The sequence below is a fragment of the Piliocolobus tephrosceles genome, chromosome 4 (genome assembly GCF_002776525.5).
Source record: "Piliocolobus tephrosceles isolate RC106 chromosome 4, ASM277652v3, whole genome shotgun sequence".
NCBI classification, from domain to species: Eukaryota; Metazoa; Chordata; class Mammalia; order Primates; family Cercopithecidae; genus Piliocolobus; species Piliocolobus tephrosceles.
Genome location: NC_045437.1, coordinates 80413224 through 80438357, shown reverse-complemented (window position 1 = coordinate 80438357; position 25134 = coordinate 80413224). Strand labels below are relative to the sequence as shown.

At 36.3% G+C, this 25134-nt stretch overlaps 1 protein-coding gene across 2 annotated transcripts in view; it reads left to right on the top strand.

Annotated features, from left to right (window-relative positions):
• HAPLN1 (hyaluronan and proteoglycan link protein 1) overlaps positions 1–25134 on the top strand; it is an 81913-nt gene that overhangs the window by 30593 nt on the left and 26186 nt on the right. Inside the window, exon 2 of one of the 2 annotated variants that reach the window (XM_023215073.2) lies at positions 16277–16402. In XM_023215073.2, the coding sequence (XP_023070841.1) occupies positions 16303–16402 (100 nt within the window). In that variant the 5' untranslated portion in view covers positions 16277–16302. Of the gene's footprint in view, positions 1–16077; positions 16403–25134 lie in introns of those variants that run through there. The other variant, XM_023215074.2, reaches the window with a different exon arrangement.

Below are 25134 nucleotides of genomic sequence, written 5' to 3'. Positions count from 1 at the left end.
CACTGCAGCCTGCCTTACGTAAAACAATAAAGTTGTTGAAGTTGGTTTTGTGGGTATGATCACTCCACTGCAGCCTGCCTTACGTAAAACAATAAAGTTGTTGAAGTTGGTTTTGTGGGCACTCTAATTCCCTTCCAGAGACTCCTTTTTCCCTTGTATTCTTCTTGTCTGGGGAGTGAAAAAAAATTGTAGTTCAGTTATAAGGCCTTTTATTAATGAATATGTTCATTTAGGTAGCTACCTATACGTCCAGGGAAACACAGGACAAGCCAGGAATATTAGTAATCTTTCTTATGCAAATGCCCATAACTGATTTTCATTAATATAAGAGCTATGTGTATGTAGCCATTTAACAAAGAGGACAGTCATTATTTAGGTGCTCAGCATATTCAACTTTGGTCTTAGCTAAATCCACTGATCCATAACCCTCCTTGCCCCACTATTCTGAACAGGAAGAATAGTCAAAATAATTTTATGAAAAATGGAAATTTCCTACAAACAGGAGCTTAATATTGGGGATTGATTGGCCAATGAACTGAGTAAATTTAAATAAGGTAGACCATGTGCCTATTGTCGGCTTTGTGAATCCTCTAGGCAAGTTCATTCTAAACGGAATTTTGCCTATGCAAATACAATGCATGTACTAAGAATTGTACTTAAGCCTCAACAGCGAGCATTGAATTTAAGTTCCCATGGTTCTGCTCAGCCTCATCAAATATGGACCAAATGGGCATTGTTGGCAAATGAATATTGACATGGTCTTCAGTTTAGTTTTCTTTGTTTATGGCTTTATTAGAGGAATTTTTAGTAGCTCTTTCTCACTGTACATAGCAGAAGGTTATAGAAGAGTTCTTTTTCTGTCCACCGTTGCCCTGAATGCATCGTTTTCTAGAGTTATTGTGTCTTCTCTCTTCGGTCTCTATTAATGTCTTCCATTTAAATAAGCTTTCCTCAAATACTCATTCTCCTAAATAAAAAAAAAAAAAAAAAATCAAAAGCTGCATTTGGCAAATACTAGCACAGGAAATTTTCCAAAATTGTGAATGCCCACAAAAGAGGTCAACATCCATTTGCTTTTCATGTGCATTTAATTATTGGAAAGAATTTGATTTGGCAATTACGCTAGTGTTTTGAAGCAACTTCATTTTACGATTGAGAATGAGGACTTCTTAAAGTGGGGACTATGCCAGTCAGCTCATGCCAGATCTATTGTGGGTATTGAAAAGTTTAACATGCGAAGAGAACTAAATAGAGAATGGCAGGAGCTCTGCTGCTACATGGGGATATGTGGAGCCTGGTGCCTCATGAGAGGTAGCCAAAGTGGATGGTGTGTCGGTGATCACTGGGATGTCTCCTTGGACAAAATAGTTCTCCTATGACTAAAATGTACACTACAGAAAATAAACCTTTAAGTCAAAGGCATTAGTGGAGAAACAAGAGAGTATCAGAAGACTAAAGGCAAAGAAAATGATGGTTTCAATGGGAGATGGTCAGGAAGGAGCTAACACTTCGGTCTGACAAGAAATCCTGGAAGTGTAGATGCATGAGTAGCTAGAAAGTCCTCGATATCAGAGTGTTCTAAAAAGAGAAAAGACAGAGATTGAGACAAAGGACGCAATGGGCAGATGTGAAAGCAAATTTACCTCATCCCAGTTGACCTATTTTGTGTCGTAGAAATTCTTGTCTATCCAATGCTTGTATCTTAAGAAAACCAAGAGAGTAAAAACAGCCTTTTGATGTTTCGGTACACGAACAATAACTCAGAACGTTCTATATAAATACATTTCTAGCATTTAAATATTTTAACACCAAAGAGCAAAAATCAAAGGGATATTCCATCTTTCTGATACTCTCATTTTCCCCCCAATATATAAATGAAGGAATAGAATATGTCAAAACATTACAATTAACAGATATAACTTGCAAAATAGTTATGAAGAAATTTTTTCAGCATATGTGTTGGAGATACAAGGATTAATAATACAATGTGGACATTGCTCTCATCAAGTAAGTTGCATTCTAATTAGCAAACTTGAGTATCTAATCACATTAGTGTGACACCAAATGCTGAGATTGAGATTTAAAGTGGTATTCCTTGTTTAGATGCTATAATAGTGAGAAATATTTGGGGACACAGATTGCATTTTATGTACTTGCTCCTAAAACATTGTCGAATGAATGTTTTGAATATGATGCCAGCAAGTAGCTATTTATATTGTTTATGCGTACGCCTAAACAGAAATTTATTCTCTTGCTGACAGGCTTATTTTGAAAAGACCTTCCTAAACTATCACTAGAAAATGCAAATTGTGGTCAAGAGGTTCCTAACTGAAGACTACTTTATTCTCCTCCATGAAAGGAATGTCAGATGTGTCCTTAGGCCATTCACTGCATGCTGAGAGAAAATTTGCCATTTTTTGCAGTTTTTAAAAATTGATTTTGACTACACCAGCACTGAAATTAAATGAATCATTTTCTTTTCCTTATTTCCTGTGGGTTTTGGGGAGGGGTTTGCTTTATAAATACCACTTGCTCTTCCTTATACCAGTTTTGTTTTACATATTTGTAATTTTTGAGGGCATTTCCTTTTGTTCTATATTCCAAAATACCTGTCACCTTCACTTTCAAACAGTCAGTTCCACCTATTAACTGCTGTTATTGTTGTTTATTTTTAGCAATGGCATTTTTACAGAATGAAAATTCTTCCCATGAAATTCAGGAATGAAAAAACAACACACCCTTCCAGATGTGGAGGAAATAAACCTCATCCTGCTCTTGAACTCCCTGAAATTTAAGTGATCTTCTTTTGTTTTCTGTCACTTTGCACCCCACCTGCTGTACTGTCTACTCCCACCCATTGGCCCAGCAGTGCAGATTTAGAGCACTTCCCTAAATTCACTTGCTGTCTCCAAAATGGCAGGTGGATGGCAGGTGCTGGGGGCTGGACAGTGAAGGGGATGAGGCATGTGTGTGTGTGCATTGAATTCGATGTATAACATTTTTAGTCAGCATTAGCAGAATGAAGAGGTGGCATGGTTGTCTCTGAATTAGTTCATCACTAGAACGTACTATCTGAAAACTAGCAACATTGATCCTTCTTACTTTATTGTTGCTATTTCTATTGCCAACTAAGATAAGAATGAACATATGTGGATTTCACTATTTTTGTCTCTCAGCCAAGACAAAGGAAGTTTCCATAAGCCTGGCAAGAAAGGACAAGCAGAATTCAGAAAGCCTCACTAGAACTGATTCTATTTGACAGGCTGGTCTTGTTCCCTCTTCTACCTTTTCACCTCTAACAACAGCTGTTCGTTGTTTTACCTGTCATAATTTTCTCTTTTTAAGACAGGTAGGCTAATTATGCCAGGAGTGGATCAAAGGGGACAATCCTTAAGCAAATTTTAAATTAGCACATAGGAGGAAATGAGATTGGTAATTTGGCCTCGAGTCTTGACCTTTCCTTTTTTTTGTTGTTTTTCTTTTTGCTACACTTCATATCTCTAATTGTTGTTTTGGCTCTGTCATTGGTGATAATAAAATTTCAAATAATCTCCAGTGTGCCAGGGTAGAGAAATGGAGTAGGAAATGATGGTGAATATCAAAAGCCCATATGCTTTATGTTCTCCTACAAATAGACTTCAAGAACTTGTGTGGAAATAATTGCAAGAAAGTATAGATAGTCATATGCTCTTGGCCAAAAATCGTCCTTTTCTATCGGAGTACATTATTCTCTTCAAATAAGCAGCACATATTTGGAAGATTTGCCCTTGACAAGTTCAGATCGAGACACTGACAAGAGAGAGAAGGTCACACCAATCAACTCCAATAATGGAGTAACTGAATTCTCTTAATAAATGCTTCAGATAACTCCAGTTACCTCTAGTTCACGCTCATATACAGCTATGTTTAGAACTACAGAAATGTTAGTCTCCTTATTCATTCATTGAACACTCACTGAAAAATCAAGATTAGGACTAATAAATCCAGGAGTACAAAGACTAATAAAATGTGGTCCTTGTCCTCAGGAAGTTTGCACTTTTGTAACATTAGCATGGGGTCAAACTGTTTTAGATGCTTCATTAATAGTTTGAGAATCAAATGATTTTTTTACATTTGTATGAAATGCGATGATTTAGTCAATAAGTTGTGTGTGTGTGTGTGTGTGATGTCTAATATCTAGAAGTCTTCAGCATATGGTTGTACAGGTTGTGTACTGAACAATATCTAGAAGTCTGCAGCATATGGTTGTGCAGGTTGTATACTGTATAGTTCTGGGGGCTTCCATCTATCCTGCAGTGTGCAGTGCAAAGCCACAGATGCATATATAGCATCCCTGAGCTTCTACTGTATGTCAGAGGACATAGCGGTAAACATAGTTTCTACCTTCTTGGAGCTTGCGTTCTAGTAGTTATACATGCAGACAATGAGCTGGCTTCTGCTATCAAATCCCATACCATTTTTCCAGTACCATTTTAAAGTATGTGGCTTGACAATCTTTTGATATAACCCATTATGAAAATGGGTATTAGATGTATAAATGATTACACTGATCATTGAATTTATAACAATAGCTATGTTAGTATGCCCTTACTAAAGAATAAGTGAGAATCTAGTAGCTAAAGGCTAACCCATTGCATTTTGAAATCTTTATGTTTTAGTTGTATAAAAAGTGGGAAGTCTTTTAAAAGTGTATTCCACATGCATCTTCCCTAGTAAACAGAGTATGCATGGCAGATTGAGAAGATCCCTCTTTGTACTGTGTACTTTGTACACAGTTATATCTTCTTATGAGGTATGTAAAAGTAAGGTAAGTAACCTGCAGTGGTGTCGCACTGGTTAGAAGGCCTGATTGCACTAGGGAAAGTTCTCATTAATTTTATGTTCAAGGTTTTTTGTCTTGCCCCTGACTCCTTGTCCAATCTCACCTCCAGCCACTCTACTGTGATCACCCCACTCTCCAATTACACGAGCTCTGTGCAGTCACACAAGCAGGCCAAGCTCCCTCACAGTTCATTTGATTAAGCAGCAATATCCCTTCCCCTCTTCTCTATCTCCTCTTTGTCTTTCAGTACAGTTGAACGATCACCTTTCTGAAACAGTTTATATACCCTGCCAGCCAGGCTGGGTTAGGTGCCTGCTGAGTCTGCCACTCTGCACAGTTTTAGTGGACACCATTCCGACTGCATGCTGGAGAGCCCCTCCTCTTTTTCCAATAGTATCCTGACTATGCCTCTATGTCACCCTGTTCTTTTATATTGCGTCCCAGCCTCTCTTGAGGGTAACTGCTTTGGGATCTGAAGCTGAGCCTTATTTCTACTTGCCAGGTATGAGGTGGATTCTCAATGGATAATTGTTCGAATGACAGCTTCATATGGCACAGCACATAATTTGGTCACCCCCGAGATATATAAGGCTGGAATTTCTCTCTTTGGATATGCTCAGATTGTTTACTTGCATGTCTGGTGGTTTTTTTTTCCCTATTGTAATGCCTATCCTTCAAGTCATTGCTCCCATTCTCAGGGGCCGTGCTGCTGGTCTCTTCACAGATGTTCATTACCACTAAAGAACACTACTCCTTCGCCTCTTTTCAGTTGCTATCTTCCTCCTCCTTCTGCCCCCTCCTCCTCCCCGCAGTCTGCTTCTCCCTCTTCGTTTTGTTCCTGTTCTTTTCTGTTTGCTTCTTGGCAGTAGGGGGCCTGTTTTTTAAACAATTGCCTGCTGAGAATGCATAGTTTTAGAAGTCCATCTCAGATCTACGTTATATTTCCCATGACATTTATATGGTCAGTATTCTCTCAGTATTTGCAGTACTGTGCTCACTAAGACTTATTGTGAGGTGTGCAGTTATTACTAACCTCTGAGGGTGATGACTGGCAGCTGTGTATGTGAGGTTTATCTACAATTTTTAAATAGCAGTTCCTTTCTGAAGTGCGTTATGTCACCACTTCCCTTGCTTTCCAGGTTCTGTATTTTTAGGATTATACTTCATCATCCAGATCTAAATGTATCTGTGTATCTGCTAAAGTTAATGAGGTATAAGAGATTATTCAAAGGTCACATTATCCTCAACTGCAGGCATATTATTCTCAACTGTCATTTGTCCAACACTGATGAGAATCTGAGTCTTTTATGTAATTGCTCATGGCACTACCATTGCTTTCTATGAAAATTACGGAAGAGAGAAGCTTAGTTCTTTGTAGCTGCTCATTTCCTCTTAACTTTGTTAGTACTCACCCAGGAACCCTGCCACCTCTACACTGCCCGCACTGCTATAATACTTCACAAAACCATGATCACGTTTGAAATGGAAACAACCTTGGGGAACTTTGTATTGGTAACTGTAATGATGGGAATTTGGAGCCCAGGTTGGAAGGGAGGATCTGTGAGAAAGGTGCGGAGCTGATAATTTTGTAATATTTAGAATAATGTAAAACCTGAGACTTTTTATACCCAGCTTCCCTCATTCTTAGGACGATAGTGCCCATATTCTTACGTATTTTGCTCATCTGTGATTATTTAGCTCAGAGTCAATGGCAAGCTTTTATACTTACATGAAAGTTTTAAATGCCATTGTTCTTCGTAAAAGAAAGCTACAAATTATGTAGATATTTTTGAAGTCTTGAGTAGCAGTTTCTAGCTAAGATTCCATGCCTATGAAGAAAGTTGGTTAAATGATTTCATGTGTTTTCAGCATGAACAAATTCCTCAGCCAAAGAAGCTGTAAATGAGAATTATTTAGTTTTAAAAGCTTAAAAAACACCTTCAAAGATCACTATAATTTAAAAACCTATTAGGATGAATTATTGAGCTATATCCTGCATCACAAAACCAATTTGGAAACTCAATTTAATGAGCTTAGCTGTCAATGTTTGCTAAACTAATTGGAAGATATTGTATTTTCCCTTTCTTGAGCTGTGTAGACACAGCCCTTTTGGCTGGAGCACACTTTGTTACTTATAAACCAATGAACTGAATTCTGATGAGGTCATGTTTTGACGTAGGATGAGGACAAATAGTAAACTTTCTTAAGGATTTTGGAAGATACATGAAAAGAGGCAGCCGACAGAGATGAGGACTGACTGCATGAAGTATATTGGAGAGAATAGACGTTTCTGCTGCTAAAAACTATTATTATATTATTTTTATTATGAATTAGTATAACTAGGTACCACAGTAAATCAATGATCATAAAACTTTTCATTGTATGTAGTCAAAAATCAGAATTGACCCATATTTTAAAATCTTTCTATGCCTTCTCAGAGTCTGGTCATCATTTAAAATATCTGTGAGTTGCCTGATTCTTGTTGTTCATTAACTACTTTAGAATGACACATGGGATGCAGTGGTGAGCTTAGTGTTTTTGCAATATGTAGAGAACTTGTTACTGCCACATTTGTGATGGCACCAAAGCTGTCATGTAGATGTGTTGCAGTTGTATTTTTAGATCCAATGTTAATGTAATGTTTAACTGACAACTGTTGAAATTTTGAACTTTTAAAGAGATTAAAAATTGTAATGAAATTGAGTCTTAAAATATTGTTTTGTTGGCTCAACTAGAAACACTTTCAAATGCATTTAGTTGAAACTGATGTAATGATGAATTTCCTACCTGTATAAACCCTAGTGCTAGAAATCTTATTTTAAAAACTCTTGTTTCAAATTATAAAACCTGTAACTAGGAGGTTTGTATTCATTTAGTTGTGTGCATATGAGTACAAGTATATGTACTTGTCTAAACTCATTTTTATATAACCTACATTTAAAAGCAGTCCTAAAAATTCTAAATTCTAAATTTCCTCCACTGCACCTGGCCAATTCTAAATTTCCTAAAAATTCTCAATTTTATTTGTACATTATAATATGAAGAGGAGAGTTATTCTATATATTTCAAATGATGCATAGCGTGGGCAAATAACGAGACCTCCTCTCTACAAAAAGTCAAAAAATTATCCTGGTGCGGTGGCACGTGACTGTGGTCCCAGCTATTTGGAGAGCTGAGGTGGAAGAATCACTTGAGCCCAGGAGGTCGAGGTTGCAGTGAGCTGTGATCACACCATTGCACTCCAGCCTTGGTGACAGAGACAGACCCTGTCTCAAATAATTAACTAATTAATTAAAATAAAATGATGTAAAAGAATAATTTTAAATGAGAGTTGCTTTGTTTTTGTCCATTTTTTATTTGTGCTTGATAAGAAACAATGAGATAGCAATCTAAGCTGTTGATAATTCCCAGAACATTCCTTTAGAGTGCTCTAGACAAAATTATACATAATTGGTTACAAGGGGCCTTCTGATCAATTTAAAATGCCTCTGTTTAGGTTCATTCTATTTAAATTCAAATTCACTAGGGAATAAGTCATGTATACCTTTGTAAAGTTCTTAATTTAGTGCCCAATTCCTTGTCAATGTTCAAAATTCATTTACTATTACTGATCATAGTAATGAGTCATTCGATTTTATACATTAAGAAAAATATTTTCAAGGTCAAACTTTATATTATTTAATACAATGCTTTGTTATTGATCAGATTTTTGATCGCAGAACAGAGAATGAATGAATCTATAAAATGATATCTTTCCTATATGAGTATGTCTAACAAGCATATCCATTAAAGAGTATTTATTATAAAGCAAATATACCATGGTAGCATTTAGCATTTAGCATATTAAACCACAAAGAAATTATGAGTTAGCATGAGAAGTGGCAACATTGCTTATTTATATTCTGACAGATTTAATTGTCTTTTAAGAATTGTTCATGAGGTAATTTTATTTTTGATGATCTTTATGTATAATGATAGAACATAGATGTTTTCTTCTGCATCCTATGAAGGATGCATTTTTAATAGCCTCACAACGTAATATTCATATTGGTTGTCTAGTTTTTAGTGTTCTTTGGCAAAATTATGATTTTAGGGCATAAAAAATAGGATCAGTTTTCCAGAAATAAACACAGGGGAAGATAAGAGGTTTATTTCCTTTTAATGTTACCATCATCATCAAAATGTATTGCTTAATATTTATTTATTGACTTCCTCTACTATCTGGTCCAGAAACAGGCTATTAATTATGGAACACACGCCCATAAAAACCTATATGAAATCTCATGTAACTGAAAAATTTTTTAGTAGATAGTGAGAATACCTACAGAAACATGCTAAATACTACCTATAGGTTTTCCAGACTTTTAGTTACTCAGAGGCAAGAAATATGTGGTCCCTACATTTATTAATATGTATATGTACTAGTTTCCCCATATATCCTAAATATTTGATTAAAGGCTGTGGACATGAACATTATAAACACAAAATATTACATGTGCTTTTGCTCAGATAGGACTTTTATATTTGTTTTAGAAAATCAATAAATAAACAAAACAACTGCAGAATCCACTTAAAAAGCTGGTTTTGGAGAAATCTAACTCCATCTCAAGGATTATCTAAAGCAGGTTCTAAGGGGCCAGTGAGCAGCCTGAGCAAATGCACTTCGATTAGGTGAAAGGGTGCTGAGTTTGTCTCAAACTGTCAATATTCTCTGAGAGAGAGCTAACAAAGAGCAACAGCCAAAAACAGGAAGTAAATTGAATTGCTACTTAAACAAGCATTATTGATATTATCCCTTTAAAAATCCATGAATTTATTTGCTGATGAGGACAGTCCTAAAATGCAACATAAGTAGAATATACAATCTGATATCTCCAGTAAGAAAAAATTAAATCATAATCATAACAACTAACATGGAGCTTGAACATTTGGCGTCAACTCTTTTAATTGACAGATAAAAAATATTTGACCCTAAAGCAGTTTCATCACTTATTCAAGGGTCACACAGCTAAAAAGGGGTAGATGAAGAAATGAAACTAAATTTTACCTTTCCTCCATTGTACCCATTGCCGTATTTCCCCAACTCCCCAGCATAGCTCCAATTTACATGTTACTGTTTTCCTAGTATAGTTGTAAGTAGTTATCCTACTTACTCTGTGCCTGGTTCGATGATAAATAATCCTATGACCACATCAAATATCAAATAATGTAATAAATATGAAATATAGGGAAAAGAGAAAAGAATAAATTATGTAAGAGTGGGTGAGAAAGATTCGGAGGTGATGAATGGATAAATAAAAGCAAGAAAGTAAAACAGAAAAAGCTTAGAAAGAGAATAGAAAATTTGGGGGAAAAACAGGATAGAAATAGGTTGATTTCAAAACATGAAGGAGGAAAAGGAATATAAATTATTTGTAAATTTAAGAATGCAGGTTTCTGAGTCATAAGGATCCTAGGTTCAGCCTCCCATGTTTTATACGCATGCTACAAATTCATGATTAAGTGAGATTTCTGAGATCTTTAATTAGAAAAGAAACCACAAGTAAATTGTGGAAACATCCTCAGCTAAGTGATACTCCAAAAAGCAGTCATTTTAAATGATTTGCTCTAAATCTAAGCAGTTTCTATGCAAGTGGCTAAGGTATACTTGGAGATTCCTTTAGCAGTAACTGCAGGCATTGGCAAGCCTAATAAATATTAAACTGAAATATATGTCCTTATATCACTCAAATATGGTGGTATATATTGCTCCCACAAAAAACTGGGAAGTCTGTGGTTGACTTGCTCATTTCTGTTTCTGCCACTGAATCTTTTTCTCCATACTCTGCCAAATCTTTGCAAGAAAAACTTGACATTAAACGCCATAACAAATATTGTTCATAGAAGTTCTTGGATCTGAGAATTGTAGTTCAGTATTCATTTGGTTGTGACATTTCATTTCTTCAAACTTAGAGGCAGTGTGCCAAATATTCACCATTTATTATTCATTTGCTACTTTTTTATTGCCCTTCCTTTTATTTTTGAGTGACTTTTTTTCTTCCTCTTAATTCTCCTCTCTTAAAATCTCCTTTATCTTCTTCCGCTTTTCTATTCCATTTCTACCCACTTTCCACCCTTTGATAATTGAGCCCATAAGGGCAATGTATTGGCTTCAGAGAAGAGCAGTGGGCCCGGAGTGATGCTTTGAGGGACCTGCACTGCCGGTCCTGCTGAAATCATCCATAGTCCACAGCCAGTGTTAGATATTTCCGAGACCATAAGTAAAATGACAATTATCCTAACCTTACAGGAAATAAACCATGGCAAATAATATTTTATAATGACAAATGTATTGTTTAAATTGTTAACCATTTGTGGATGAGAATCGTTCTGATTATAGATTTTTCACCTTAATTCTTATAAATGTAGCAACAATATAAAGAGTTTGTAAAATAAAAGGAAAACACTCAGCCACCTGCCTATTATTTTTAGAAAATGACTAATATGTTATATGCATTCTTTTCTAGTGTTTTAAAGTAACATTTTTAATTACAGAACACACACACACACACTGTAGATAAAAAGAAAAATGAGGAAAAGTAGAGAGAGGAAAAATGAACATAAGCATGGCGTTATTTCCAAGAATTGGGAAGTCTCAGAAGCTCAAACCCACACCCAGAGGAAGAACGCCCAGTAATCTTAAAAACTTAGACCAGTGGGTCTCAAATTTGAACATACATCAGGATCACTGAGGAGGAAGGAGACTGCTAAATACTGATGGCTGGGCACCATCCCCCAGAGTTTCTGATTCAGTGTATCAGGGGCCCAAGAATTTCCATTCTCTAGCAGTTTCCAAGTGCTGCTGCTGCTGCTGGGAAGTGACTCCTGAACTCATTCCAAATAGCAGATTTATAGGAGGATTTCATCTGACTCTGAGATGGAGATGTCCTTGATTTGCTATTTTTCTTACATTTATCCATAACAATCAATCAAGTTTGAGGCAGTCCTTACCAATTTAATAACAATACCTTAGTATTTGTGATTTGTATACTTGTTAAAGAATACTTTTAAACCAGAGAGATGTTGTCATTATTTCTATTTTGTAGGTGAAGAAATTGAGACCTGATATACTGGTTGTGAGACCTGGAATAGAGCTCACTTTTCTTCCTTCTGGTCTATGATTTTTCCCAGCTTGTCAGGTTGCCAAAGGATCGTGCCCAGGGTAAGGGAACAACAGGCTGTGCATGTCCAGACTGAAAGCTCACCATAATGAAAAGGTCTTGGCTGGACATCCAGTCCACGGCATCAGAAAAGCTTTTAAGCTGACTTGGTGGCTTGAACTTTCACAGAACTATGCAATATGACAAGGAAAATTCAAGCTTGCAAGAAGCATTAAAGGGGTTGCAAGACTGGCTAGGAGAGAGCCGACAGCACTCATCAGGGGACCCAGGACAATGATAATGGTAGTTGGGAATGTGTCTCTGGGGTCACAGATTACCAGCTCCTTGCTGTACATGCTGTGTACCTCACCACCCTAAGACTGCACTTCTAGAACTGCAAAATGTGTCTAACAACATACTTACCTCAATTGAGTTTTTCTGAGAAATAACAGTTCAGGAAATATGTAGTGTTAGCTCTCAAGGCACATGAAGTAGCACACATACCTTTCATTTGGTTTTATCTCCACATTACCTAATATGATCATGATAATGATAATTTAGTAGACATTTAAGAAATAGCAGTTGACCATCTTGGTATTAGACTGTTGATATTAGTATGTCTGCATTTCTATCAAACTATTACTCTTTCACATTGGATAAGGTATATTGCTTCCAAATTGTGGTTCGATTATCAAGAAAGCAGGACCGTAAAATTACATTCCTATCATCTGTCTTTGACTATGAACATAGACATTTCAGTTTGGATTCATCTTGAAGCTGGCTGCTTGAGCATCAAGGTTTGTAAGGCTGTGAAAGGAGACCTTCAATATGTGGATTGCAGGTGAACCGAGAGCACTCATTCAGGAGTTGATAATAGCTGGTTGTGTAAAAGTCTCCCAGATTGTCTAAATTTTAGCTCATATCAAAACATGCAAATTTTTACCTAACATACCTACACATTGAGAGGAGGCATGATTACAAAATGCAAATAAGGGCCGGGCGCGATGGCTCAAGCCTGTAATCCCAGCACTTTGGGAGGCCGAGACGGGCGGATCACGAGGTCAGGAGATGGAGACCATCCTGGCTGACACGGTGAAACCCCGTCTCTACTAAAAAATACAAAAAACTAGCCAGGCAAGGTGGTGGGCGCCTGTAGTCCCAGCCACTGTGGAGGCTGAAGCAGGAGAATGGTGTGAACCCAGGAGGCGGAGCTTGCAGTGAGCCTAGATCCGGCCACTGCACTCCAGCCTGGGTGACAGAGCGAGACTCAGTCTCAAAAAATGAAAAAAAAAAATACAAATAAGTAGGACTCGGATTTATTCACTCACATGACCACCTACTATGCCTGAGCTGTCCTTTTCTACTGGGACCAGCACACAGACCCCTGGCACAGCCCTTGACCTCAATGACCTCAGTCTGGTGTGCAGCACCTTGTTTTGTATATCTGATGGCTCAGACACCTGAAGACTGTGACCCTAAAGTATACTTTTCTAGTTTCCTGTCTACTAATGAGAATGGTTGTTGTGCTTGCCAGGGTAGCAAAGATAATTTCCATTCTCACCTCCCTGGATTGCATTGATGCCAGCACAGGGTACTCCAAATTATTCACTGATAGAGGCCTCTAATCACAAATTACCGCACATGTCCAATGTACTTGAATTTTTCAAAGATGGTATGTATCTGTCTTTCTGTGTATCTCTGTGTATGCGTGCACACATGTGAACCACCAAGACTTTGTTCATGGTACCAGAGTGTTATAATTAATGAGGCAGGGCAAATCATATTAAGAAAAATACCACCTGACTGCCTTCTCAATATGTAAGCCTTGGGAAAAATGTTTATGTTCATACATAGCACAAGTCAGAGTTTTAAGATTATAGTAGTTGTAAGTTTAAAAGCTTGAATTTAAAAAGGCAACAAAAGAAATAATAAATTAAATTTGCTTGAAGGCAAATACAGACTTTGCCACTTACTAGATGTGTACCTTCCAGCAAGATTACTGCTTGTATCCCAAGAAATGGAAATATTTGTCTCACATTATTGTTTTAAGGAATCCATGAGCCACTGCAGACAAAATGCTGCCCATAGTACTGGCGAGCAGTAGACATCCATGAAAAGTGTTTTTATCATTGTTTATTCCCCGTACTCCCTCACAAGCACTCAAGATGTTTGTAATTTTAAATTAGGTTGTTGGATAGTCAGTACTTTAATACACTGGAATGAACCCTTAGTAGTATAATTTTAAATACTATGGTATAAAATTAAAGGAGATATATAGACAGATGTGTCATTTTTTTTAAATGAATGAAATTCAGGGTGGCTGCAGTGGTAGGATGCACAACTCTAACCTAGTGTATTATATGCACCTTCCTATAAATTACACTATACATGACCACACTAATGTGAACATTAATTTAGCAAGCTCTCCACTTTTGCTCATTTTGACTCTTCATCTAGAATGTCTCCTGTGTTTGATTGTTAAATTATACACCTTCTTTATACCCTCTCCTCCACAGCGCCCCCTTCTCTGATTCCTATAAACAAGTAGACAGCACATCACACCTCTAGTACTGTTTGTCTATTGTTTCATATTTGTGTTTACAGTTATCTCAATTATATTCCAAATTCCAAAAGGCCACCTTTATATTTGTTCACCCAAAGCACAATCCTGGGCTGAAAATAGGTAATATTTTAAACTGTAATTTTTTGGACAAAAGTTAGTGACTACAAACCACCACCAACAACAAAAAAAATAAGCATTTCAAAAAAGTTCTTAGAGGAAAAAGAAAGTGAACTTCTGGAAATAAGATTAGTAAATCAGGTAGAATTTTGAAGGTAACATTCTTGGTTTCCTGGACAAAAAAATTTTGCAATTTGTTTGCTTATCTACCATCTTCTTTCTGTGATATAATGAAGAAAAAGAAAGGATTTAAAGCAAGCATGAAAGACTAAAGCCATCAGCTTCACAGTAGTGCAAAGCTTCACAGGGGAAAATGCAGAGATGTGTTTCAGTCTCAGAAGAGACTTGGGGAACTTCTGTGAATAAGTGAATTCGGTTCTGGAGTAGAGGCTCTCCTACAAGGACCTCCAGGAACAGACTCAGAGCTCTTTAATAAGTATTCCAGGGAGTCAGGCTTTCTTGGAAAAAACAAATTAGTGTGAGAAGCCAGTACTGTGCAATTTCAGTTTTAAAAATAGCCAGTATTGTTAAGGCTGCTGTGTGCATGAGAGAAAAAGAAAGTCTTTGTTAATTTTCGTGTCGGCTTCCACATTAAAACAGAGAAGCTCCACTGAAATTCTTGCCTGGCCAAATACTGCAAAGGTTATAAGGTTCGTATCAATTAGAATCACTTTTGGTCCTTCCAATGACAAACTTTTGGGAGGGAAGAGGTTATGTCCCCTTTTAAGACATCAGTCTTTCAATAAAGGACAGGCGAGTGATGGCTCTGCCTCTTTCACTTAGGACCAGAGCTGTGCCTCCCTGTCTGTTTCAGCTTTTCATTTGCCTAATTGCCCTGGGAGGCTGGCAGGGACGTTCCCTGCAACCGTGGCTCTGCTGACTGCAGAGACCCTACCTGGCACTCTAAGTTGGTGCGTCAGCATTTTAGGTTGAAATGAATGAAAAATCAATCAGGATGACTGCAGTGGTAGCGTGCACAACTCTAACCTAGTTTGTTCATAATTGTCAACTATTCACCGTAGACCCAAGCAGTATTTAAGATGGTAAGTGAATCTGTAACAAATGTGCTGCTTCTGCTTAATCGGGCACTTTTTTTTTTTGTCCTCTTTTCTATTTGGAACAAGCAAGTCTAACCTGCTTAGGAAGCCACATGTAAAATGAATGATGATGTCAAGTTTCATGCAAATATTATCTGCCCTGGCTTCAGATTCAATTTCTAATTAGACCAAGTGATAAATACTCATATAGAGACATAACACATTGCTGTTTTATTAACTTGTGTTGCAAATTCAGAGGCTTAAATATTTTAAGGGTCTGTTTATGTTTTTGCCACATCTCTTTGTTACTTGCTGTAATTCTCTGTATCAAAACTACAGTGTTATAAATTTCTAGATTTACAGTTCTGCAAAGATAGAGTTAAACACTATTTGGACTCTGGCTGCATGATGGTAGCTGGAACTGTTCAAAGCTGCCGTCTTCAGCTCTCAAAGGCAGCTACAGTAACTTTCTGAAAAGATTGGGTTAAATATTTTTACAGACCATTTCTATGATGATAAGGCGGTAATAAGTTGTGCAGTGCAACACTCCAAAGGGCTCCAAATCTCACAAGCCTCTTTATATGTGATGCTCTCGCAGTGAAGAAGATTCTTTGGGCTATAAAGATGAAGAGTCTACTTCTTCTGGTGCTGATTTCAATCTGCTGGGCTGATCATCTTTCAGACAACTACACTCTGGATCATGACAGAGTTATTCACATCCAAGGTAAGGAAACACAGCTTCTCTTATCAAAGCCTAATTAATTTCAAGTTACTTAGAGTTGAGATGCTGGGCTAGTGTTTCTTAATTTTAGTTCTGCTGCATTGGCTTTTTCTTTCCCTTTCTGCCAATTGGCAAACGTGTTCCCTGGCTTTTGAGCACTATTGCATTACAGTAGAGTTAAGAATTGGGGACAATTAAAGTTGAGTAGCTTAAGAATGTCCAGCTGCAGTGAGTTGGTGTAATCGTTCAAGGCTGTCATGTGCAGTTGCTACCTTCAAGTAAAATGGAGGGCATAAAGTTCATTTAAATGCAAGTCAGAGAGAGAAAATAGGAAGTAAAAAGATATAAGGTCATTCTGTTACAGTAACTGTTTAATCATTAAGAGAAACAGTATAAATAAAATGAAAATTAGACAAGCTATTGTCCAGGAAAAAGTACTTTACCCTCTTATAATCTGCTTCAGTAAAGCTTTAGCTCCTATAGACCAATACATTGCCCCTCCACATTTCTGTTCAGCTCGGCTGAATCCTAAGCCTGAGAGCTGTAGCAAGATTTGAGGCTGCAGTACAATGCAGCTATTTCCTCGGTCCCAGCTTCAGATGAGACACATCCTGCATTAAAAAAGCTGAGACTTATGCAATAAGAGGAACAGTTCTCTCCTTGCCCTTGGATGCTGAATAATTATAAAAGGAATTATAGAACTTAACAGTTTAAGCAGATGATGACAATTTTAGATAAACTCAATTGGGGTACCAGAGGCATGATAAGTTTGCCAAAAGACATAAAACTCTAAGTTATATCTTCAAGGTCAAAAGCGTAGCCTCAGTAAACTGCATTCACTCTGAAAAGTATCACTTGTGAAGGTCAAATAATAGTGTAAATCTGTCTAGAAGTATTTTCCTGTACGTATTATGACTACCAAAATAGAATTCTGAATTTGTCTATGTCCAGCTATTTTAGACACATCTCTTTTAGTTGTGTTTGCTTCCAACAGCTTTATTTTTTTTTCTCTGTTGAACTGAGAAAAGAAATTGTAATCATAAATTTTACTCTGCAAGCTGCTGACTCAGCTGTTTCTGTGATATATTGTAGAATCAGAGCTGTTTCCCAAAGACTATATGATATTTACACGTATAAATTTCTAATAAGGAATAATACCCTTTTACCTTCTAGTGACAGAATTCAATTCAGCCAAAATAGTAATACTTAGTCATTATTAATAATACCAGTTTTATATCCAATGCAATAGAAACTTAAGCCTTGGTTTCAAGTTATTACATGACAGATACCAAGGGTGTATTATAAACTATGTACAAACCATTTAATCAAAATTGCACTCAGAGTATGAGACCAGTATTTTTAAAATGTACTAACATTTGAAAAATTACTCCTATAAGTCATACTCAAGTTATCTCAGGCAGGAAAACTTCCATTACTCCAGCCTTTCCATTCCCATCTCCTCTGTTGAAATTTAGTGCAAAGGGATTTCTGACTCAGAATATCAGGATCATCCAGATTATTTGCATACACTGTCCACATTTTTAAAAAGGCTTGATAGTCCACTTCATTTTAATTGTAAATTCATATTCTTAGAAAGTGCAGGCTTGCCTCGAAGAGTTGCTAAAGAGCTTTCAAGTAATAGAACTCTATTTGACTTGTGGAAATTTAATGCTGAAATGTGATTTGAGTCATAGGATTATGATATTATGCCCATAAACCAAATACCTGCTCTCATTACTTTTTTCCCAACAATTTTTTGTGATAGCATTCAGATTGAATTTTCAAATCCCATAGTTCTTCAGAGAAACTGCTTCCAAGTGACCTTCCATAATTCCAGTTGTCTTTTACAATGCAAAAATAAATCAGATAGCACAAGAATCAACAAAGCAGATTAATTACTTGCTTCGTTGCTTACTTGAAATACTGCATATTTTCTTATATTTAAAAGTTTTATTTATCAAACATAGCCCAGAAGGAATTTTAGGGAGCTGAAATCCTCACAAATTTTTTGAAGAATTTAGTCAGATGATTAAATTAGCTATCTCAATCTCAGATTCTTGAATGGTACTGATAAGCAGTATGAGCTTCTGTTAATGACAGAAAATAGTTGAAAATTCACGTTAGTGTAAAAACATCTTTACTCTCTCCCATTTTTTATTAAATTTCTATTTTATAGATACCAAGTTCCCAAGGTCTGAACAATATTGGGAAAATAGTGCAAATCATCCTCAAATTCTTCTTGGCTGCCTTGATACAGATGCTCAACATTTTAATGATACATTTTTGAGTTCCATGTGTATGAGTTAGTTAATTATTTTTCTGAAGGCCTCCTCATAATTTTGTTGGGAGAGGTTTTACAGAGATATAGACACACAAAAAAAGTTTAATCTGGATATTAAAAAGAGAGAGAGAGAAGGGAAAAAAGGCAGATGACCAGGAAAGAAAATAGCAAGTGTAGATCCCTATGCAAAGTGTTTCTAGTGAAAAACATTTCTCTGGTAATGAAAAAGAAATCTTTCCCAGCTTCCCATGGAAAAAGACTTAGCTTTAGATAAAAAGTTCACATGCACTAATCCATTTCCTTTCATTTTTCATTGAAATGATTTGGTCATATAGGAAAGCAAACTTCATTTGTCCACAAAGTCTACTAAAAATATGCAATCAAGATATTAGCTTGTATACAACGTACTGTCCTCAATGTAGGCAATAGTTATCTTCTCAAATACTTCTACAGGAAGAGGGGCCACTGTTAATACCCTCTCTATACTCTAAACTAATGGATTTTGTTCCTCATGACACAATGTGGCTACTTTACTTTTAAATCCTTTGAAACTTGAGACCATTAGGAAGAGTTTTATATGGAGTATCAAACACACAGAAAGAATAATATCTATAATATTTGTATCAGGTCCAAAAACTTTGTGTAGTCTTTCAACTACCAGTAAAATTTCAGAGATGAAGAATACACTCTTTAAAACACAACTTTTTAGAAGACATTTACAGATAACAGAGAAATGTTATGACCATTTGCCCATTAACTAATATACAAAGCAAAATAGATGAACACGTAACTGCTTGACTTCATCAAGGTCAGAGTCAGTGCTTCCTGCATCTGGTGTTCAAGCAGGTGTCTTCTGATGACAAGTTTGAGTCTTTCCTGTAATGCCACTAGCTAGCTTAGACCTTGGAAAATTTACTTAATCTCTCCAAATCCCAGTTACCCCATCTGTAAAATTGGGCCTAATGCCTGCTTATTCCGTAGAGCTTTGTGATAATTAAATGAGAAAATATGTGGAAAGTGTTTAGTACAGTGCTTGGTTCCCAAGAGCCGATACTTATCCAGGTGGTTGTTATCATTACGTGAATTTCTTCCTCCCTGTTGTGGAAAATTGATTTTTAAATAGAAAACAGACTACAAATACTGGTCAAAAAAATTCATGCTTTTCGAAGTACATTTGTTAACAGAACCATATCATCACCTTAGTTCTAATAAAGTAAACATTTTATAAGTTCTTTTCTTTGCCTTCTTTAATTTCACAATTTAAAATTTCCCCATTCATATTATTTCTATTTTAATTTTAATTTTTTGAGATGGAGTCTTGCTCTCTCACCCAGGCTGGAGTACAATGGCTCAATCTGGGCTCACTGCAACCTCCGCCTCCCAGGTTCAAGCGACTCTGATACCTCAGCCTCCTAAGTAGCTGGGATTACAGTTGCCTGCCACCAAGCCCTGCTAAGTTTTGTATTTTCAGTAGTGATGGGATTTTGCAATGTTGACCAGGATGGTAACTCCTGACCTCAGGTGATCAGCCCACTTCAGCCTCTCAAAGTGTTAGAATTATAGGCGTGAGCCACCGCGTCTAGGCTCCCCAGTCACATTAAACATTATCTGACCATTTTTACTTTCCTGGTAGAAACTAAAGCTTTCCAAACATAAATAATATTTTCCCTTAATGTACTTACTATGTGAGCACAGATCCACTACTTTAAATTTTTGTAAGGAAGAACAAGAGGAAATCCCAGAAATGAAAACCGTGTCCTTCTATTTAATAAGTAAAAGTAATGGTCACTTTTGTCAACAAATAAAACAAGTAGATTTGCTTAAAGAAGAAATTGCCACAAGTTTGTGTCTGTAAGTAAAAAAAAGTAATGTCTATCCAGAACCTCTGGCAGAAGTGCACACTCCTCTGTCAGCTTCACTGTTCCTCCTCCTGCTGTGTGTCCTGAACCCGCCTCCCCTTCTTCAAATCTGGCTCAGTATTCACATGGACTTCCTGCTAACATGCCTCCCTCCCTCGTTAGATTGTCTCTCAGCTTTGTAACTAACTCCAACTATAGAGCAGTGCCAGGCACATAGTGGGTGCTTAATATATGTTTGTTGATTAAGTGAGTGAGCAAATGAATGAAGAATGTCATGGGATACTTCTAAATTGTCACTACAATGAGCATTTGTTGAATGCTGTGACATTGCTGGCATTTAGCAGCACCTGACACATTGTGTGCACTTAATGAACATTAGCTAGATGACTGCTTTCCCTCCATAATGTTGGCATCAGCTAAATCATAGTTCACACAGTTTAAGAACTTAAAAGGACTTTGGTAGAGATGGTCTAGGCCAATCTTCCAATTCACGAATGAAGAAATCAAGACTTAGAGCTTTGCATTGCTTGTCCCAGGCCACCTGGCTGATAAACGTCCATTTATCTGGCTAACCCCTTCCTTTTCGTCAAATCTGGGCTCATTTCTCATCTTTTTAATGAAGTCATCCTGACCACTGCAATCTGTCCCCCGCTGGTATCCTAATCTCTCTCACCCTTCTTTTCTTTCTCTCTGTAGCAATGGCTGTATACTCTACTTATTTTTATGTAATTGTTTGTCATCTGTCTCTACCACAAGAATATTGAACAGCTTCGCAAAGGCAGGAATCTTTGTCTGATGTATCCCAGTCACATAAACCCAATAACTGGCACATAGTAGGTGATCAATACATGTTTGCTAAATAAATCCAGGACCAAAATCCATCCAGTTATTTTTTCTAATCAAGTTTTGGTTCAGCCTTTCCAAATCCCAGGGAAATATTTTCAATTCATGGAATGAGAAGCAGCAGATGAACAAGAGAATTATGAATTTGGGTAGCAAATTTTGTTTGGTCTTGTGCATGGCTCCCACATAACATGCATCATCTGATACTCCATGAGAGTCTACCAAAGACAGGTTGCAGCAATCTTCCTCATGCATGTATGCAGCTTTGAAGAGTATTGGATTTACGTTTGGTCACTGCAGTGCTATCCTGTTCCTTATGTAATAACTGCAGAGTTGGGATTTGGTGGTACAGAATGTATCACAAGGAGGAGGTGAATTTAATAATGTATGATCACAAACCATCTGCAGAGCCAAAGTTTAATGGAAGAACTGGATACGTGTTAGTCTTAATTTTCTCTCTCCCACCTAAAACTTGTTTGAACTCTCTGAGTCTGTTTGGAAAAGTTAATTCAATTTATTTTTGTCTTTTTGAGGCAGAATATCTTATTTGCAGTCACCAATGCAAAATCTACAAATACCAGGAAAAATATCTACAAATATTTTATAAATCACAGGGGGAAATATGTGAATATATATATATATAGAGAGAGAGAGAGAGAGAGAGTTAATAATTCTGTCTAAAAACTAATAGCTATAAAACATCAGAGAATTCCATCATGGAATTATAAAAATGAGCACACAATCCATATTAGATAACTAAATCTAAAATTTCTTACCAATATACCAAAGGGCATGAAACCAAAAATGATAATAAGAACCTACTGCATTAAACATAGGCTTGCCATTTGATCAAACTTAGAATATCACCATATTAATATAATAAATAAGCTTGAAAGAGCAAAAGTATATATGTAGGAATATACATACATATGTAAAAATACTCATATATTGCATCCATGCATATACACTCATAGACAACTTATTTATTCAACAAATGTGTTAGACACTTATGTGGAAGCATTAGGAATATAACGACAAAACATACAGTGTCTGCCTTCAACAGCTTATATTCTAGTGAAAGAGACAGTCATTACTAAGAATAAAGAGCTATTAATCATGGTAACAGAAATATGTATTTTCTTACCAACTTTGCTTCTGTCAGTATGCATAATTGCTAGCCCATGTCCTAGTCTTCTTTGCATTTGTGTGTCCTTTTGAGAAAACAGAATTCAGCGTTTTGCTGAACATTGGCCATCTCCATGCAAAACACTGGGTTATTCTCCGTGGAAATATAAACCATCTCTTCAGTGTGCTTACTGACAATATTATCAAGGCAACAAGCAAGCAAGAAAAAATAAAATAAGTGTCAAATGAAGGTGCAAATGTAGAGAAAAGAGTAATTAGTTACCAAACTAAAAGAGCTTACTATTTAGAACTTTGAACCATATCCATTAAATGTTTAATCACTTAATAGAGCTGAACTCATAAAATACATCTTAAGAATATTTCTAAACTTGATATTGAAAAATCTAGAATGCTGAATTCTATGTTATTCTGTGAACTATTAAAGCAACATAGTTCTATAATATTTCCAGGTATAAAAGCTTATATTGAATAATCTTTGCAGGTAGCAACAAATTCATACTAAACAGTCATTGCTTTCCCTGTGTCATCCTTTGTGCTGTAATCAGCATAGTATGTGTGAAGCCAATGATTATTTGGAAACTCTCCCAAATACCAAGAAAACCCCATGAAATAGGGAAGCCTTTCTCTTTGGTTGTAGCTCTGCAAGAAGCTTGACTCAGCTAAAGGACTAACTATAGCTTAATGGCTTAGTGTTACAGTGATTTCAACATGATGATGCTCTGATTTTACCAAATATCAATAAATAATAGCTTTAGATTCTTTATTGATTATGTTCTTTATTTTAAGTGAAAAGTGGAAAATTACCATCTTAGAAGAGTCTTCGAATACAAACACCAAAATGCTAACAATTTAAAATATTCAATCAAGAAGTTATCACACTAATAGTATCTAGGGGAGAAATGAAATCTTTTTAAAAGAAATATTCTTATTTCCAATGAAAACATTAAAAACATAGGAAATTATTCAAAATAAAATTACTCCAAAAATATTTTGCGTATTTTGTGTTGTCACAGTACACTAGCCCTAGACTTGTCTGCCTTCAAGAATGATTATCAAGTAGTCGGTACAAGTGGTACCATTTTAATCTTGGTTTAATTCAACATGTTGGGTTACTTGACTTCACTGTTAGTCAGTGACTAGTCACCACATCTAAGGTGGGTGGAGTAATTTTTTACATGCTTGGGGATTGTGCTGCGGAGTGTATTGAACAAAATAAGTTAAATAAGAATTCTGCCTACTTTTTCCAAACACTGTCGACTCGAAAGAAAAACAGACATTTTGGATTTGGAAAACCCAGAAAGGCCGTAATCCATCATGTATAAAACGAATGAAGTATGTTAGAACAAGAAGCGTTTTACTACAGTCAAGAATGGAGATTCAGTAAAAAAGTAGGAACAAAGAGTCCTATCTTATTTCTAAAGAGGGATTGAAAGTTCAAATTAAAAACGCTTTGAAAATATACCCTTGAAGGGAGGAGATTTCCACTTCTAGCTGATTCTATTTGAAATGTTACTTGCTTCCCTGCTTTAGCTTGTTCCTGGAAAGCATTGGAAATTATGTTTGTCTTTTTGGCTCAGAGTTACTGAAGGGTAGAGAAAGAGCAGGTGAAAGGAAAGACATGTAAATCAAAGATATGTGTAATGTAGCCTTTACACATTACAAGATATATGACACAAATATATTTTCTTTGTAGATGACTATATTTGTTCAGAATGATTTCATGATTATCTATGACTAATAATATTGCTAGCAAAAAATAATGAACACTTTTATACAAGGCTTTTTGTTCTCTCTTTTTTTTTCTTTTTTGGTTTCTTCAGCACAGAGAGGTAAATTACAAAGTTTTAAATTTTCAAATTTTCTTCTGCAGTATTATATGGGTTATGAACAATTACTTCTTACTTTATCTTGAAAAATGTTGTCAATTATGCTGTCAGGCTTTAAATCTGCAAAAATCTGCACATGATTATCTTTATATCCTCATTTTGCTTTGACTTTTATCACAGTCGTTAACAAAGGGTCTTAATAGCTTAAAGTATCGAAGTACTGAAAAGCTGATTAGATAGTTAATGCTTCATTTAAATGTTTCTGTATAAACAGAATACCTTATTCTAAAAGATGCATATAGTAACAGCATCTTATAGACTTCCCACAATATATTAAAATCAAAGTGTGTTCCAAACTAAAGCTTCTTGAACTTCGACCTTTTTTCTTATAACTCATTATTTGGCTAACGTACATAATTGAATAAATAAATAAAAACAAATGTGCATATAAATAATAAATATAAAAGTTCTTTTTGGCAAGGCACAGTGGCTCACATCTATAATCTCAGCACTTTGGGAGGCCAAGGATAGCAGATCACTTGAGTCAGGAGTTCAAGTCCAGCCTGGCCAACATGGTGAAACCCCGTCTCTACTAAAAATTCAAAAATTATCCAGACCTGGTGTCTCACGCCTGTAGCTCCAGCTGCTTGGGAGGCTGAGGCAGGATAATCGCTTGAACCCAGGAGGCAGAGATTGCAGTGAGCCAATATTGCACCACTGAACTCCAGCTGGGTGATAGAGTGAGACTTGGGCTCAAAAAAAAAAAGAAAAAGAAAGTGT